The sequence below is a fragment of the Lycium barbarum genome, chromosome 8, assembly GCF_019175385.1.
Source record: "Lycium barbarum isolate Lr01 chromosome 8, ASM1917538v2, whole genome shotgun sequence".
NCBI lineage: Eukaryota > Viridiplantae > Streptophyta > Magnoliopsida > Solanales > Solanaceae > Lycium > Lycium barbarum.
In genome coordinates this window covers 125,150,216-125,166,713 of record NC_083344.1, presented here as the reverse complement: position 1 = coordinate 125,166,713, position 16,498 = coordinate 125,150,216, and the positions used below count along the sequence as shown (strand labels likewise).

At 35.0% G+C, this 16,498-nt stretch overlaps 2 protein-coding genes across 3 annotated transcripts in view; one reads left to right on the top strand and one right to left on the bottom strand.

Moving 5' to 3' along the window:
• The first annotated feature begins 10,675 nt into the window (after positions 1-10,675).
• On the top strand, positions 10,676-14,582 carry LOC132607167 (ribosome production factor 2 homolog). Its single transcript, XM_060321017.1, has 7 exons — positions 10,676-10,797; positions 10,925-10,999; positions 11,357-11,560; positions 13,247-13,492; positions 13,579-13,821; positions 13,906-13,971; positions 14,060-14,582. Exons 2-7 carry the CDS (start codon positions 10,931-10,933, stop codon positions 14,180-14,182), a joined length of 951 nt encoding a protein of 316 aa, XP_060177000.1. The 5' UTR covers positions 10,676-10,797; positions 10,925-10,930; the 3' UTR covers positions 14,183-14,582.
• A 616-nt stretch (positions 14,583-15,198) lies between these two features.
• LOC132607164 (serine/threonine-protein kinase CTR1-like) overlaps positions 15,199-16,498 on the bottom strand; it is a 32,779-nt gene continuing 31,479 nt past the window's right edge. For both annotated transcript variants that reach the window (XM_060321016.1, XM_060321015.1), the window contains exons 14-16: positions 16,359-16,453; positions 16,048-16,223; positions 15,199-15,582 (exon numbers count right to left, since the gene is read on the bottom strand). In XM_060321016.1, coding sequence (XP_060176999.1) covers positions 16,115-16,223; positions 16,359-16,453 — 204 coding nt within the window. In that variant the 3' untranslated portion in view covers positions 15,199-15,582; positions 16,048-16,114. The remainder of the gene's footprint in view (positions 15,583-16,047; positions 16,224-16,358; positions 16,454-16,498) is intronic.

Here is a 16,498-nt window from a genome sequence, read left to right as displayed (position 1 = left end):
GGCGGCCATTAGATAACAACGGAATTATTGGCGGGAATTTTACACTGTAAGCCAATTATGGCAAAATATTTACCCATTTTAGCTCATCTTTTTTTAATTACCCGCCATAGCCATTCTTTTCCTCTTCAGTTTTTTATTAGTCTTATACATTATTATACACTTTTATACAAGGTTTATACATTGTTTACAGTAGATGTATAAAGTCATAGATGGACCCCTGAACTTGTCATGATTTTCCATCTAGACCCCCCAACTGAAACGTTGACCATCTGAACCCCCGAACATAAGATAAAATGTGTCATTTGAATCCCTCGTGCCAGCTGGGCACACGCGTGAAGCTCACTTGCTGTGACATGGAAAAATAGACCAGTGACATGGAGCCATGTCATGTTACTTGTTTTTTTTTTTTTTAAAATAAGCCATGTCAACAAAAATAATTAATTTTAACAAAAACTCTATTTTAAAATCTATTTAAATAATTGAAAAAATTGAAAAACTCAACCCATCCTCTCTGATAGCCCACCTTGCCACCGCTACTGCCTCCTCCTCCGCCGCCGCTTTCTTTTTTAAATTTTTTAATCATTAAAAATTAATTTTAACAAAAACTCTATTTTAAAATCTATTTAAATAATTAAAAAAATTTGAAAAACCCAACCCATCCTCTCCGATAGCCCACTTCACCGCCGCCGCCGCTTCAAAATCTATTTAAATAGCGTTTTTGTTAAAATTAATTTTTAATGATTAGAAATTTAAAAAAAGAAAGCGGCGACGGCGGCGGCAGTGGCGGCGGTGAAGTGGGCTATCGGAGAGGATGGGTTGGGTTTTTCAATTTTTTAAATAGATTTTAAAATAAAGTTTTTGTTAAAATTAATTTTTAATGATTAAAAATTCAAAAAAAAAAATGGTCTCTAACGCTTTGTTTAAAGCAGTGAGCTTCACGCGTGTGCCAGCTGGCACGAGGAGGTTCAAATGGCACAGTTTATCTTATGTTCGGGGGTTCAGATGGTCAACGTTTCAGTTGAGGGGTCTAGATGGAAAATCAGGACAAGTTCAGGGGTCCATCTATGACTTTGGCCTATATATTATTGTATAATATTGTATACCAGTCTTATACATTATTATACACTTTCATACAGGGTATATACATTGTCTACAATAGGTGTATAAAATTGTATATTATTATATAAAGGTGAATATTCATGTTGGGCCATGAAATGTTGGGTTGTAGGTTTGTAATTTAAAAATGGGATATGAATATGTAATTTTGATCCATAAATCGTTTATAAGTGAAATTTTCCCATTATTGGACTCGTATGGCCTTTATATCAATACCACTTTAAATTCTGTCCCATCAATCTGTGGCCATATTTGACTTTACAGGCAAAATTTAGAGAACGTAAATCAAATAGTGGCCTAAAAAAGGGCCAATTATGCAAATATATCCCGAAATATGGGATGGATAATTGGATATAGGATGGGTCATTTGCACTTTTGGCCTTATTTTGTGCTGCTCTTTAATATTTGCTCTTCAAGGGAACAACACTTGCGCACAACGTAAATTTATATTTTTTGTATCATAATATTTCATAAATTATGCTCCGCTAGGCATACGTTTCATTCTGATGATAAAAAATTAAAGACCAGCCCATTTGAAGGAGTCTACAACTTAATTAACCCAAAAAGTGGGTTTGTGGATCAAAATAACTGTAAAAAAAAAAATGTGACAAAAGTACCTTTTGTGCACTAATTTAGTGCGCAAAAGGGGGTTTATATAAACCCCATCAGTTAGCCATTTTCAAGTCACTCTTCACCTCCTCCATTTTCACTCTTTCAACATACTTCACCTCCCCTCAAGCTCCGAAACGTCAAACTTTGCTATAGAACCTGATATTTGTGAATGCGGTTATTATTGTAAGCTAAGAACATCAAGAACCCAAGATAATCCGGGTCGTCGTTTTTGGCGTTGTAAAGTGCTCGAAGTAAGTATTTTTACTAGTTTTTAGGGATTAGAATTTTTTCACATTATCTACATATTTTACTTTCAAAAACTGATTTTCTTATAATGTTTATAGCATATGAATGGTTGCAAACATTTTTTATTGGAAGATAGCATTCCCATGGATAAAACGGTGGCGGCCAAGGGCGGATTCACCCTTTAGGGTGGGGGTGGCATGACCCCCCTCGATTAATAATTTTTTTATATACTTATGTTGTAATTTGCTTAAATTAGGTTAAATATTTGTTCCTGCCACCCCCAATTGTAAATTAGACAAAGGTGTCACGGCTGGTAGATACAAGTTTGAATCTATCCTGAATATTTTTCGATTCCCGTTTTTCTTTGCGCTTTTTACTTCCTTTGTACCAGTAATTCCCTTTCCGGCCCTCCCAATTTTCTATTTATTTTTTTATTATTTATATTGTCTTTCCTCTTTTCTATTATTTTATCCGTGATCTCTAGCGTAAAGCACACAAATAGAAAATTCAGAATTTCTTAAATTAAGCATTTCTCTTAATCTCAAATCTATGAGTATTTAAATCGAAAAACTTGGGTCTCAATGAGAATTTTGGATTGAGATTAAAATTCATTTTTTTTTTATAATTTCTTTTGTTTATTACTCCCTCTGTCCATGTCTACTTATCTATATTTGACTTGGGACACTCTTAATAAGCAATAAATAAAATGAGAAATGAATTGGAGTACTTAATAATAAGGGTAAAATAGTATAAAATGGTAAATTATGTCTTCGTTTTTCAAACTATATAACTTACAAGTAAAAGTGGACATATAGTTTTAGTATAATGGACAAATAAATATGGACGGAGGGAGTGTATTATAAAAATTTATGTTATTCTATAATTGTTAAATTCAATTTAAATCACTTCACTACTTAAATTATGATGAAAATTTCGTAAGCACTGCTTAGAAAAAACATGAAATTTATGATTTATTTTTGAGAACCTGTAGTTTATCTAATTCTACATTTACTTATGGGGAGTATTTACCTATTGAAGAACTTTTCTATTATTTTTCTTATTTTGATTGGTGTAATTCCCTTATTGAAGATGTTATTTTACTTGTGCACATTCATTTTTTAATATACATAAGAGATGCAAGTCCCTTGGTGCAAATGTTGATTTTACTTCTGTTGTTAATGGGTGTTAATAAGTATGATTCCTTGTTTAAAATGCTAATTATGTTTGTTTCTTGATTTTTGAGATGTAATTTTCATATTTGCATATAAAAAAAAAAGCCTATTAAGTTGACCCGAATAAACTAAAAAGAGATGGACTCAACCCAAATACATATTCCTAACAAGATGTACATTGAAGAAAATTATGGCACTCGTCACCTTCAAATCCTAGATCCGCCTCTGGTGGCGGCTAAGTTTGGAAAGCCTCTTGTTGATAGAGATACGCGACTTCACGAATCATTAGAGATTCCGTGAAGTTTGACTTGTAATTTAAGCTTATGGAAGCTCAATAAAAAAATTGACCTTTTGGAAGTCTTGCTAAAAGAATCCAAAAAAAAAATAAAGTTTTTTCAAGGCTAACCTTAGAGACACTCAACACGAGAAAAATGCTTTGAAAGAAAAACTGAAATTTTGGAAGATTTTATGTGCTATCTTGTCATTGTTTATTATTTCTATGTATTTTGTTTTTTAAGTTTATTATTTCTATGTATTTTTTTTTTATGTATTTTATTTTTACTAGTTGTACGTTTTCACGTATTATGTAATCAACACCTTTTATGTACCAATTTATTTGTATTTTCTTTAAAATTGTGAATTGTTGAACTTTTTATGTATTATTAACTCCAAGAGGCTTATATAAATTAATAATAGACTATAATAATCAAAGCAAATTAAAAACATACTAAATTTTTTCAAATTGATGACTTCATAATATATTAAAAATATAAATTAACCGCATGAGTCCGAAACTTAAATGACCCAAAAACTAAGATAGTAAACCAAAATAACTCCTAATCATCATTAGAATAGAAGTCCTCAATATCGTCTTCAGAACAATTATTTGTATTTCTTAAGACGTATCTTTTTTCTGTGGATGTTAGTTCTCTACCTGTTGATGATACTTGTTCTTCGGCCAGCTTTGACATGTAAAATCTACAACGTCTTGCTAGCATTTTGTTGTTTTCTTTTCTAATCTTTTGTACGGCAAGCTCGCAAGAATGCGGACCTACTCGAAGCATGGTCAAATCTTGTTGGGATTTGATCGTTGAGATTTTCCAAGTCACGGACAAGATGTTCTGATTCGACATGCCAATATGCCCATTCTCGGCGTAACCCGCAATAATATTCTCGTCGATCTGAATATTTCAGCTCGCGAAAATCATCATTATGCTCTATTAAAAGGCGGGGCTTCAAATCGTCTAGCACGAATTCATTGTTATCAAGAAAACTCAGCTCATCGGAATAACTTCTATGTTATCATCACCACTGTTATTCGAGTCAATTGGAAAGAATATATACCAATCTGCATTTCTACTACTCGACATTGAATATGTTGTAGTTTAATAACAAATGAAAGGCTATTTATATAGTTGCAAGTACCCTTGTGGTCCTCTTTATGACCCTACCTACTTACTTTATTATAAAAAATATTAATAGGATCATGGTGATTCATCTTCATCGGACATCTCACAGTCCGAATCCCACTTGGATCTGAATCTGACGAAACCTTGTTAACCATATTCTACCATGAGGCAATGTATTTTCATCCGATTGTTCTTTACGCGAAAACGGTTAAGAGCAAAATTGAACTCTTGTGGTGTGCTATGAGGCATTGACATAGCACGACTTTTTAGATGTTTGAGTCCCAGTGCCCTCAAGTTTTGTTCTAGCATTTCAACCTCCTTAACACGCAAATTCCACGCATCTCTCACTGTATTATTGTATTCTTGATTGTATCTGTTGTTTGGGTTATTTGAGTAATAAAAATCACGCTCATCTAGTTCCCAAGTCTTATCCATTGCTTCGAATATGTTTGCTGGGGTAAAACATGTAATAAAAGCAATATCAAAATATTGGTTCCAAAATGCCATAATAACCTTTTTTAATGTGAATGCTAGTTGTTCGTCATTCATGTTATATATTACTCCTTGGTGTGACAACACCATGCTCAACTTCAGGTGCTTTATATGACACACTTATATCGCGCAACATTTATATGCGCAAAATATTGAGTTTTCACATACTTGATGTGATAACACCATGCTCAATTTCAGACGCTTTATATGACACACTTATATGGTGCAACATTTATATGCGCAAGATATGAGTTTTCAGATACTTGATGTGACAACACCATGCTCAATTTTAGACGCTTTATATGACGCACTTATATTGCGCAATATTTATATGCGCAAAATATGAGTTTTCAGATACTTGATGTGACAACACCATGCACAATTGCAGATGCTTTCAAACACCACACTTATATTGCGCAACATTTATATGCTCAAAATACTGAGTTTTCACATCCTTGATGTGACAACACCATGCTCAATTTCATACGCTTTATATGATACACTTATGTTGCGTAACATTTATATGCGCAAAATATTGAGTTTTCATATAGTCGAGGTGACAACACCATGCTCAATTTCAGACGCTTCCTATGACACACCTATATTGCGGAACATTTATAAGCGCAAAATATTGAGTTTTCACATACTTGATTTGACAACACCATGCACAATTTCAGACGCTTTCAAACGCTCAAGTTTTTTCTATTTAATATGAAATTTGGATGAGGTAAACACTTATCCATTTCATAAGTTTAAGTCATTTTTTTTCACATTCTTAAAAAAATCAAACTCCAAAGTTCTTAAAAAAATGTCTTCTCCCCCTTCAACCGTTAAGATTTCTTTATTTTGGGATGGAGAGATTCTTTATGATAATAATGTTAGTTATAGTAATAAACCAAAAACCCATGTTTAAGTTTCCAACTACGTTGGATTACCAAACATTACTCAATGCCTTACATAGAAGAGTGAAAAGTAATCGTGAATGTGAATTATCTGTAGTAGGTAGATACCCAACAACCATTGCAGCACATGGTTTAGTGCTTTATGGTCAGTGGACTATCGATGATGATGACTCTTTGAGGAACTATTTGATTGCGCCGGAAGAATATAGGGTGTTAGTCAGCATCAATATTCTTGAAATGTATGTTGAACGGATACCTCACAGTCGTCAGGAAGTCCCTCAAGTGCAGCCTATTCAAGGTAACACTTATACGGACTTGAGTTCTTATGGAGACATTTTGAGTGGTCAAGTGCCCCTGGAAACTCTAAGCCAGCAATTTAATCAAAATTACGGTGAAAATTGGTAAATATACATTTTTAAATTATAATTTTGTGTAGTAGCACATGTTAATTTTATTATACGTATGGTAATAGTAATTTTTCTTTGTTTCTTTTTAGAGGTTATACACCTGATATGAGTAATATTGGGCAATTTCCTCAGTTCGGTGCAACTGATTATTATCAACATGTATACTTTTTATTAATTAAATAATATATGTTTTTTGATGTTTAGTATTCACAATACTTGAACCGTCTCTGTAGTGAAAATTACACATAAAACTCGCCAGTGGCACCAAATGTTGATTTCGGTGCAGTTGTTATTTCTTCAAACCCTGACAATATTGAACTCTGTCGGTAGGTTCATTACTTTGATATTAAATAATCCATATATATTTTGATGTTGGTATTTAAAATATGCTACCTATTTTTCGTGTAGGAAAAGGCCTTTACTAGATGGTTTTAATTATCCTAATCATATAGAAACATCATCGAGTGATAGTGATGATATACCGAATGCAGAGGAGTCCGACGATGATGATGATCAGGTTGATGTTAATCTCCATATGTAGGAACAACGATTAGTAGAAATGATGCAAAGTCGTCTAACCTAGCAAGAATCGATGGCCGAAAGCCCAATTCAGTGGCATTCTGACGTGATTCCATATCTTAACAATCTTCAAAGTCGTCCTGATGCCTTTGTTTTCACCAGAGAAGATGATCCAATTCGCCATAAATTGTGGAAAATAACCCATCGACCTTGTAAATAATGAAGTTCACCTTGCAAAAGGTATGATGTTTGAATCCAAAAAAGGCATTGCAAAGGGCCATCAAAATTTATAGCTACCAGGGAATGAGGGAGTTCAAGGTTGATGATTCAACCCGAAAGATATTGAGACTGTTTTGCAGACGACAATATCAAGGTTGTCAATGAATGCTTCGTGGTATTGTTAAGCATGATAGTATGTGGGTTATCACAAAATTCCACCCACGTCACACTTGTGATATGGGAGAAATCAAGCAGATCATTTTAGTTTAGATACAAATATGATTGCTCAAGTGTTGCTTGTTCACGTTGCTGAAACCCCAAGGTAAGCTATTCGACCAAGTTCATTATAATTTTGACATCAATTAAATTAACATATCATTGTTAAATGTTGTCTGTTTAAACTTATCCAGGCATCCCATCAAAGATTGCATCAGAAACGTTAAGAAAATATATCGTAAAACGATAAGCAAAAGAAAGGGATATCTCGGGCATAGGCTGGCTTTTAAGATGATTTATGGTACATGGGAGGGCTCTTTCCAGCAGCTGCTGAGGTATATAGCAGCTCTATAGAAATTCAATCCTGATACTGTTGTAGAGTGGAAGCTCATTACCTGTAATATTTTTAATTTTGTGTTTTGGACATTCAAACCATGCATTGATGGTTTTGCTCATTGTCGGCCAGTCATATCCATAGATGGCATACATGTGTATGGGGTATATGACATCAAGCTACTGATTGCAGTAGGGATGGATGTCAATGGATCGATATTCCCTCTTACTTTCGCCGTTGTCGCTAACGAAAGCAACGAGACATGGGGGATGTTTTTGACATATTTGAGGTGATATGTTATTAAGGATCGTATGGGCATCGACATCAAGCCATATTACCCAATAAGTTTAATTTGATGGGGTGGCAGCCTCCCTTTGCTTACCGTCGCTTTTGTTTAAGGCACATAAAGGAAAATTTCCAAACAAAATTTGGAAACAGCACACTAAACAAATTGATGTGGACGGCTGCAATGGAGCATCAACAAAAAAAGTTTCTTATATGGATGGAGATGATTAAGACAGTGAATCCAATAACATATAATTGGTTGAAGGATATCGACGTTGAGAAATGGACATTACATGCTGATGGAGGCAGGTGATGGGGAATGCTAACAACAAACAACTCAGAGTTATTCGATGATTTGCTAAAATCTGCTCGGGGACTGCCCGTTACTGCAATGGTGAGAATGACTTTCAAGCAAGTTGTGGAGCGGTTTGCCACTAGAACAAGACATGCCAAAGCCATATTAGCAGAAGGTGGGAAATTGATGCCAAAACCTGCACAACTGTTCGAGCATTATAGGAAAAAATGTGAGCTACACAAGATGGTAGAGTATAACTATGCCGAACGTGTGTATGAAGTCTGGACGGGTTATTACCAAGGTCAGGGAGGAAACCTTCATACCGTTTATGTGAGAACGAGAACGTGTAGTTGGGGTAAGTGCAATCATGCCACATACCGTGTTCTCATGCCATCAAGTGTTTCGAGGCAATAGGAGAAACGGTATCCACTCATGTGGCATCCGACTACAACGTCGAAAATTATCTTAAAGCATATGTCGGATTTTTCTACCCACTTGGTGATCAATCTTATCGGCCAAACGAGCCATTTTCAATGATTGCTAACAAGCAGTATATTCGTAAAATTCATGTTAACACACGAACTCGGATTCCCAATCAAATGGATGTTCCGGATAGGACATACTCTTGAAGGTGCTCGACGTGTAAGGAGTTTGGCCATGATAAACGTTTGTGTAACCTACGGGGCTGTGGTGGTGCAAGAAGGGGCGGAGCCACATAAGGCCGAGGGGGTTCGTCCGAACGCCCCTCGGCGAAAAAAAATACTGTTTATACATGGTTAAAATTATTTTATATGTATATATAGTAGATGTTGAACCACCTTTGGCTACTTCGCATGTTTACTTTTTCTTATTTTGAACCCCCTTAGTGAAAATCCTTACTCCGCCACTGGGTGCGAATACCTCTCGTAGTGGAAGAGCCTCTCGTGGTTAAAGATTGTCTTGAATTATGAATGTAATTTAGTCCTTCTTGATATATTGGAATTGCCTTGAATTATTAATGTATTTTAATTCTTCTTGATGTATTCGAATTGTCTTGAATTATGAACGCCGCCCAAAAAAAAAAAAAACTCAAAAAAAATTATCGACATATCCTTAATAATGTAATGCCTTGACTAAATAATAAAACGTTTAAATCAAAACCTTATAAAATAAAACACTCAAACCTAAAGATAACAAGTTTCCAAACAAACAAAACTTACTTCGAGGCGCTTTATAACCCCTAAAACGACGATCCAAACTTTTACGTATACTTGATATACTGAGCCTACATTATTGTTTGCAGAAAAAGATATCAAGTTCTATATAAAATATTGATATTCCGGCATTTTGAAACATGACTAATCTTTGGTCAAAGTATGGAAATAAGGTTAAATTTCAAAACTTTGAAATGATACAAGTGTTGTGAAAATGAAAATAATACCTTTTAGTGCGCAAAAGGTACTTTTGTCACTTTTTTTTTTGCCGTCATTTTGGTCCACAAACCCACTTTTTGGGTCATTTAAGTTGCGTACTCCCATTTGAAGGGCAAAACTAACATTTTTATGCATGGATTACCCTTCCAAGGCGCTGATCTTTAATTTTTGTCCATCATATTGTTAGTCTTTAATTTTTTTCCTTCACTTAAAAAAATGGCCTAAAATACACTGAGGTTCTGAGTTCGAACCCCACTCAGTAAAAAAAAATCTAAAATTCTGCCTTAAGGCATTTTTTTTTTACTCCGCTGGAATTCTTTTTTTGATTGAGCTGGATTTGAATCCAGAACCTCCGAGTATTTTAAGCGAATGACAAAAATTACAGACTAGCAATTTGAGGGGCAAAAGAGCACCCCCGAATAAGGACAATCGTTCAAATAGCCCCAAAACCAAGGAACAACCCATTTGAAGGGAAACCAGACAATTTCTTCATATTGTATCTTTTTTTTTTTTTTACATGGATTGTCCTTCTTTTGGGGTGATCTTTAATTTTTGTCCCTCAAATTAGTGATCTTTAATATTTTCCATTCGCCTGTGTTCAAACCCAGACTCAGTCAAAAAAATTAAAAAAAATTACAAGGCATAAGGTAAGATTTGCAAGGCAGAAGTTGGGATTCGCAAGACTTATGCCTTAAGACAGAAGTTTGTCTTAAACTTTTAACCAAAATTAGGTCTTAAGGCAGAGGTTTGCAAAATTTCAGTAATTTTTTTGTTTGTTTTGCCTTAAGGCAGAGTTTGAACCCCAATTTATACCCTGCGAATCCCAACTTATGCCTTTCGATTTTGTTTTAAATTTTTGACTGAGTGGGGATTTGAATTCAGAACCAAAGGGCTTTAGCGAAGGCAAAAAATTAAAGACCACCAATTTGAGGGACAAGAATTAAAGACCACCCCCGGCGAAGGCTAATCCTGCAATTTCTTCATATTGGATTGGTCCATCAGAAATTAGGTCAGTGAACATGGGCCTGGATTTGCTTTTATTCACTACCAGGCCCACAATTGAAACCAAGCAAATAACACGAAGTAACTACTTTCTAAAACCCTAACATTTGCCTACTAAGCGAAGATATTTCTTCCTATTTCACCAGTTCCTCTATATTGGTGAGTTAAACGCTTAAATTTAATAATGATTCATATTGTTGATGGGATTAAGCCGTAATACTTGTTATGATGTTTGAATATGTGCTTTAGCCCTATAAAATTAGCTTGTTTTATTCGATTTTTGTAGGTAAACATGATGAAATTTAAAACCCCACAGAAAGGAAGAATTAGAAGGGAGCTTGAAAAACGTGCTCCAAAGCTGGTAAGTTTAAGCATAGCAAAGGAATAATGAGTTTTTTTTTTTTTTGAAGTTTGTTTTATTAAAGATTGGATTTTGATAGTGATGGCAATTGTTTTTGAGAAAATTACACTGTATGTTAATTGGGGCAACAATGCTACCAAAATTGACCCATTTTTTTTAATTCTTTCAAAAAATGACCCAAACTTGTCTCTCTCTGCCTTCTTATATGTTTGTATATGCTGGTATAAGTGTCTGTATATGTTTGTATATTTTGGGCTATTTTTTGTAATGTAAGTGTTGGACTTTTTTTTTTTTTGCAATGTAAGTGACCAACTTGTATATTTCTGAAATTTTCCCATTGTTTTTTTGTGCTGGCAGGTTGAAACTGGGAAGAAAACGTTGATACTACATGGTACAAAAACCAGCCAAGTATTGAATGAAGTGATGACTGAAATTTATCACTTGAAGAGGGATAATTCTGTTAAATATACCCGAAAGAATGATAACATTAGACCATTTGAAAGTGGGGGCGAGACTTCTTTGGAGTTTTTCTCCCTTAAGACAGATTGTAGTCTTTTTGTGGTAAGTGAGTATAAGAGTCTTTTCATGTTGAGAAAGGTTATTCATTTATTACTTGTTCCATGTTAATCTGAATTTCTTTTTGTGGCCCTGATTATTATGTTGTTATTAGGCTTGTTCTGAAGCTAAGTCATAACTAAAACTATTTAGCAAAACAGTACTGATTAACACACAATGAAATACAGGAAGAAGAAACTTAGGTGCAATGTTGAGAATTTGTTACGCCTTTTTGAAAATCTCTTCCCCTAAACCTATGACAAAGAAAAGGCGCTCATTTTGACATGGAAGTGCATTATTAATATGCTCCTTGTTTGGCCAAGCATCCAGAAACTACTTATTTTGAAAAGTTCTTTTTGTTTGGCTTTTCAAAAAAGTACTTTTGGACAGTGCAGTTTGTGTTTGACTAATGAATTTGATGAACTATTTTTTCAATATTACAACTACAATTTGTGCTTGACTAATATTCCAGAAGTGCTTCGGGGAAAAGCTACAATTTGAATGTAATTTACATAGCCTTTTATAGGCATAAAAAGTGAAGAGTCACTGTTGTAAATAGTAAGAGGGATGGGCATTAGCATGGGAATCCATTCTTCTACCCTATTTACCTTTGACTATTCACAACACTCCCCCTTGGATGTCCATGTAAAAAGAAATTCTAGCAAAAAGAGAAAGTGCTAGACAAGGAGCAGAGATTATGCCATATGACGCTCTTTGATGTGTAGCTTGCATACATTCATAATAGGAATGGTGATTGGTGGGTAACACGGTTGCCAAAGTCCACTTTTGATCTTCAATTGTTTGATTATTTAATAAAAAAGATCCTTAATGTTATTAGTTGCTAGATATGCAGGCACGAAATAAAGACATGATGGATATACTTTTATAAGAAAGTAGTTTTCACTAGGCATTGGGTATTCAAATTTGTATGTAGTTTTTGGTTGTTTGTGAATGGTTAAACTATATGCTGTACAAGATGATTTGACAGTGCTTTTGATCTGTGATATCCTGTTGTGCGGTTAAGGAGTTTTCTTTTACAGTGTGGGGGAGAGCACATTTAGGACTAGATATCAAGAATTTATATTGTGCAGCTTTGGAGAACCCAAATAAAAAATGTATTTTGTGGTCGATAGTTCTAGTCACTCTCGATTTTTGTAGCTGATCTGTGGCTTCCTGACAATAATTGGTCGTTAATTGTCCCTAATCAATTGCATTATGAAATAAAGATGTATTCAATAATGCTTTTATAACGATTTTACTCATTTAGTGAAGTAATTATATGCTTTGATGAGTAATCCTTGATCAAGAACAACATTTAACATTAAAAAATTTCTAGTTTACTGCTTAACCATCCTTGCTTATGGTTTCCACTTGACACGATGTCTCAGTTTCTACATAGTACAGTCCGAATCCTGTTGCTCTGGTTAAAACATCTATTACATTATCACTATTAATTGTAGATTTCAACTCTTTATGCAGTTAGGATACTCAGTGTGAGATGTGTCTTGCAACTCTAGTTACCGTGTTGAAAATCTTAATTTCAGCATTAGGCTATCTTTGTATAAAATGTTTAACTTTCTACTTTATCTCTTTATCAGGAATATTTTTCTTCTTTTTTGTTCAGGACCTTTTCCTTGTTGCTTCCCATCTTTTGTTTTCTGTCCCACTGACAAGTCTTTTCTCATTTTGCAGTATGGTTCTCACTCCAAGAAGCGCCCTAACAATCTTGTTATTGGGCGAACCTATGATCACCACATTTACGATCTTGTAGAGGTAGGAGTAGAAGAGTTCAAAAGCATGAAGTCTTTCAAATATGATAAGAATTTGGCTCCTAAAATTGGGTCAAAACCCCTTTTCACCTTTATTGGAGAAGGATTTGAGAGCAATGAAGAGTTGAAACATTTAAAAGAAGTTTTGCTCGATCTATTCCATGGCGAGGTTTGTTCTTTTTCTCAATAACTTTTTTGCTTTGCTTCTTTGAACTGGAAGGAGTACAATTAATGTTTGTGGGTTCAATAATGCAGGTCGTGACCAACTTGAACCTTGCTGGATTAGATCGTGTATATGTATGTGTAGCTGTGTCACCAAATAGGGTTTTCTTCACACATTGTGCACTCCGTCTTAAAAAATCCGGTACAATAGTTCCAAAAATAGAATTAGTTGAGGTTGGACCTTCCATGGACTTGGTAACTCGGCGACATCGTCTCCCTGATGACAGTCTAAGGAAAGAAGCTATGAGAACTTCTCTTGAAAAAGCAAAGAAGAAGGTTTGATTGGCTTAGTTACTCTTTCAAATCTTTCTTTGACTGACATGAGTTGTGAGATATTGATGTTGTTACTCTTATTTTCAGGAGAAAAATGTTGTCAAAGATGCTATTCAAGGAAAACTCGGAAAGATTTACATTCCTGATCAGAAGGTAAGAAGACATTACATGGTTGATTTTTTTTTAAAATAAATAAATTCGATGCCTCTGTTTAGCAGTGAAAAATTATTCCTTTCTGTAGGTTGGAAGTGTGGCACTGCCTCACAAAGCTAAAGGAGTTAAAAGGGAGCGTCGAGAAGCTAAGTTGAAACATGGAACGACAGAGGTGCCCGAGGAAAAGAAGCAGAAGTTGGATACTGAGTGATTTTTATTCGACCCTTGTGCAGCGCGATGCTTTAGTTTCTTCTGCTGGGTCAAATCAATTTTGTTCTGCCTGCCTTTGCTTATATGCTTTAGGCACTACGCATATTTGGATCTAACCTCAGTAAATGAATGATCACGATAGGTTTTCGGATCTACTGTGCTCAGAGTAGTCTAATCCCAGCTTTCTGTGAACCGAGCCGGGTGATTGTTGTCAAAAATATCATCTGGGGAGCTTTCTGATCTCAGCGCCATGGTTGTCATTGTTATTTTGATTTTTCTTATGTTTGATGAAATCCATTACGTGAATTTTCCTTCGTTTGGTATATTTTTGATGCATGTTTCTAGTTATTTGGAAACATCAGTACTGGCAAAATTAATATTTAGTTATTTAGTTCTATTTATTTGGAGGCGTCTCTTTAGCGTTATATAATTCAACCAATAGAAGTCTGAACTCTAATAATATTTTCGCACGATGCGGAACTCCAACCTGATACGACGAATCAACATCCGAAAAGAGAAGTAGCTATGTTTAAGCACCTATGTTTCTTATTTTCGTCAAGCTAATAAAATTTTGAAGCAGTAATTATCCTGTGAAATCAGTCCTGCAATAACGAAATCTTAGTAATTACACAGATAATAATAGCAAAGTACTACATCAGAACACAGTGTGATGCCACTCTTCAGGTCGTGCCTACTGTTTCTTCAAGCATGATTTTGCACATCTGGATATCCTTATTACTATCTATCGAATTAGTCTAGCGTTTGATAATTTGATAGAACTGATAATATTCATATTTATCAAGCATGATTTTGTACGCGCTTTTATGTATTTTCACTCATAATCCCTTCACGTTATAACAATACCGAAGATCTAATATGTGTCAAAAGTATCTAAAATCATTCGTTATTCCCTCACTTGAAAACACCTCGGTCAACCAGAATCACTTTGCAATTAGCATCTTTTAGTGGTGTTAAAAGTCGACTACTATTCTGTCTTCGCAACCAAAACCATACATGCACACTTACAAGCCATATTCAATTGCTTTAAGGAACTCTCTTTTCCAAGTTGTGTCTGTGATCCACTTTCTATTCTTTTTGACGAAGCAATCAAAACAAAGGAAAGCTACATATGAAACAAACGTACATGTCACCATAAAGCGCACACTAACATGGTGTGTGATTTATGTGAGCATTTCTATGACCCAAAGTTCCATTATAATGCTTTTACATATAGTTATACAAACATGAATTCTAGACAAAGATTACAAAAAATTGACATTGAACAAAATCACTTGGTCATGCCCAATGCAAAGGAGTAAGGCAATGGGCAGCTGCTTGAATTTGAGAAGAAAACTTAGTTTTATCCACAGGAAGTCTGAACTACTATGCAGAGATACAAGCCTGCAAAACATACAGATGTATCCATCAAACTTCACCACCCTATAAACGGGCAGAAACTTCCCTACAAGTATTGTCATAAAACAATTGCCATCGAACTGCAAGAAAGTAAAAGGCTGCACCTTCTTATTGAAAATTCAATCCGATATTACTCAAGCTGAAGCTTGATAGTGGATCATTGGCACCTATCTAGGTTTGTTAGGCTGGGCCTCTTAACAGAATACTAGCTGTTATGATGTCATGGCCAGTCTAAACTAATGCCTTTTAGCTCCAGCAGTTTCTAAAGCATCCAAAATCCAAGAAAGTGTCATGGAAAGAAGTTTTTCCAAATATCCTACCAAATTATTCTACTACTACTGTTGGCACCGGTCACCTAGTGTTAACTTACCTAGACTAAGATGTGACATACCAAGGGCAATAGCTTTAAAATTCAGTATAACGAGGAAACAGATTTGGATATAGACAAACCTGACATAATCCAGAAACATGGCCAAATGCAAAATATGTGCACAAATCATACGGTTATCACACGTATTCATGCGTGCAACTGCATGTCTGTGTGACCTGGTTGAGGTAGAGGAGATCTAATTTGCGGTCTCAGCATATCCATGATAGTGGAAAAGGAGGGGCGTCTCCACGGCTCACTACAACATTATCGAAAGTAACCTTAAGTTAACACATTAAAACAATCACGAAACTAATTGGCTTGAACTTTTTCAATTAAAAAAATAAGTTCAAGCCAATTAGCTTGAACTTAGAGACGAGTAAAAGAAACGCACTCAGCCCAGCAGGCCTCAATAATAGTCGCCACTGCAGGATTCAAGTTTCTTGGAATATCAGGCCTCTTCCTGTCAAAGCCGACAGCTGCTATAACCTACAAAGCCAGATTCATTACAGCACATTCCATGCCATGTACAAT

Excerpts from the sequence above, each read along its gene's own strand:
- LOC132607167 (XM_060321017.1), top strand. The coding sequence starts at position 10,931 with ATGATGAAATTTAAAACCCCACAGAAAGGAAGAATTAGAAGGGAGCTT. Across the intron at positions 11,000-11,356 it reads AAAAACGTGCTCCAAAGCTG|GTTGAAACTGGGAAGAAAAC; the intron begins GTAAGTTTAAGC and ends TTGTGCTGGCAG. Across the intron at positions 11,561-13,246 it reads CAGATTGTAGTCTTTTTGTG|TATGGTTCTCACTCCAAGAA; the intron begins GTAAGTGAGTAT and ends CTCATTTTGCAG.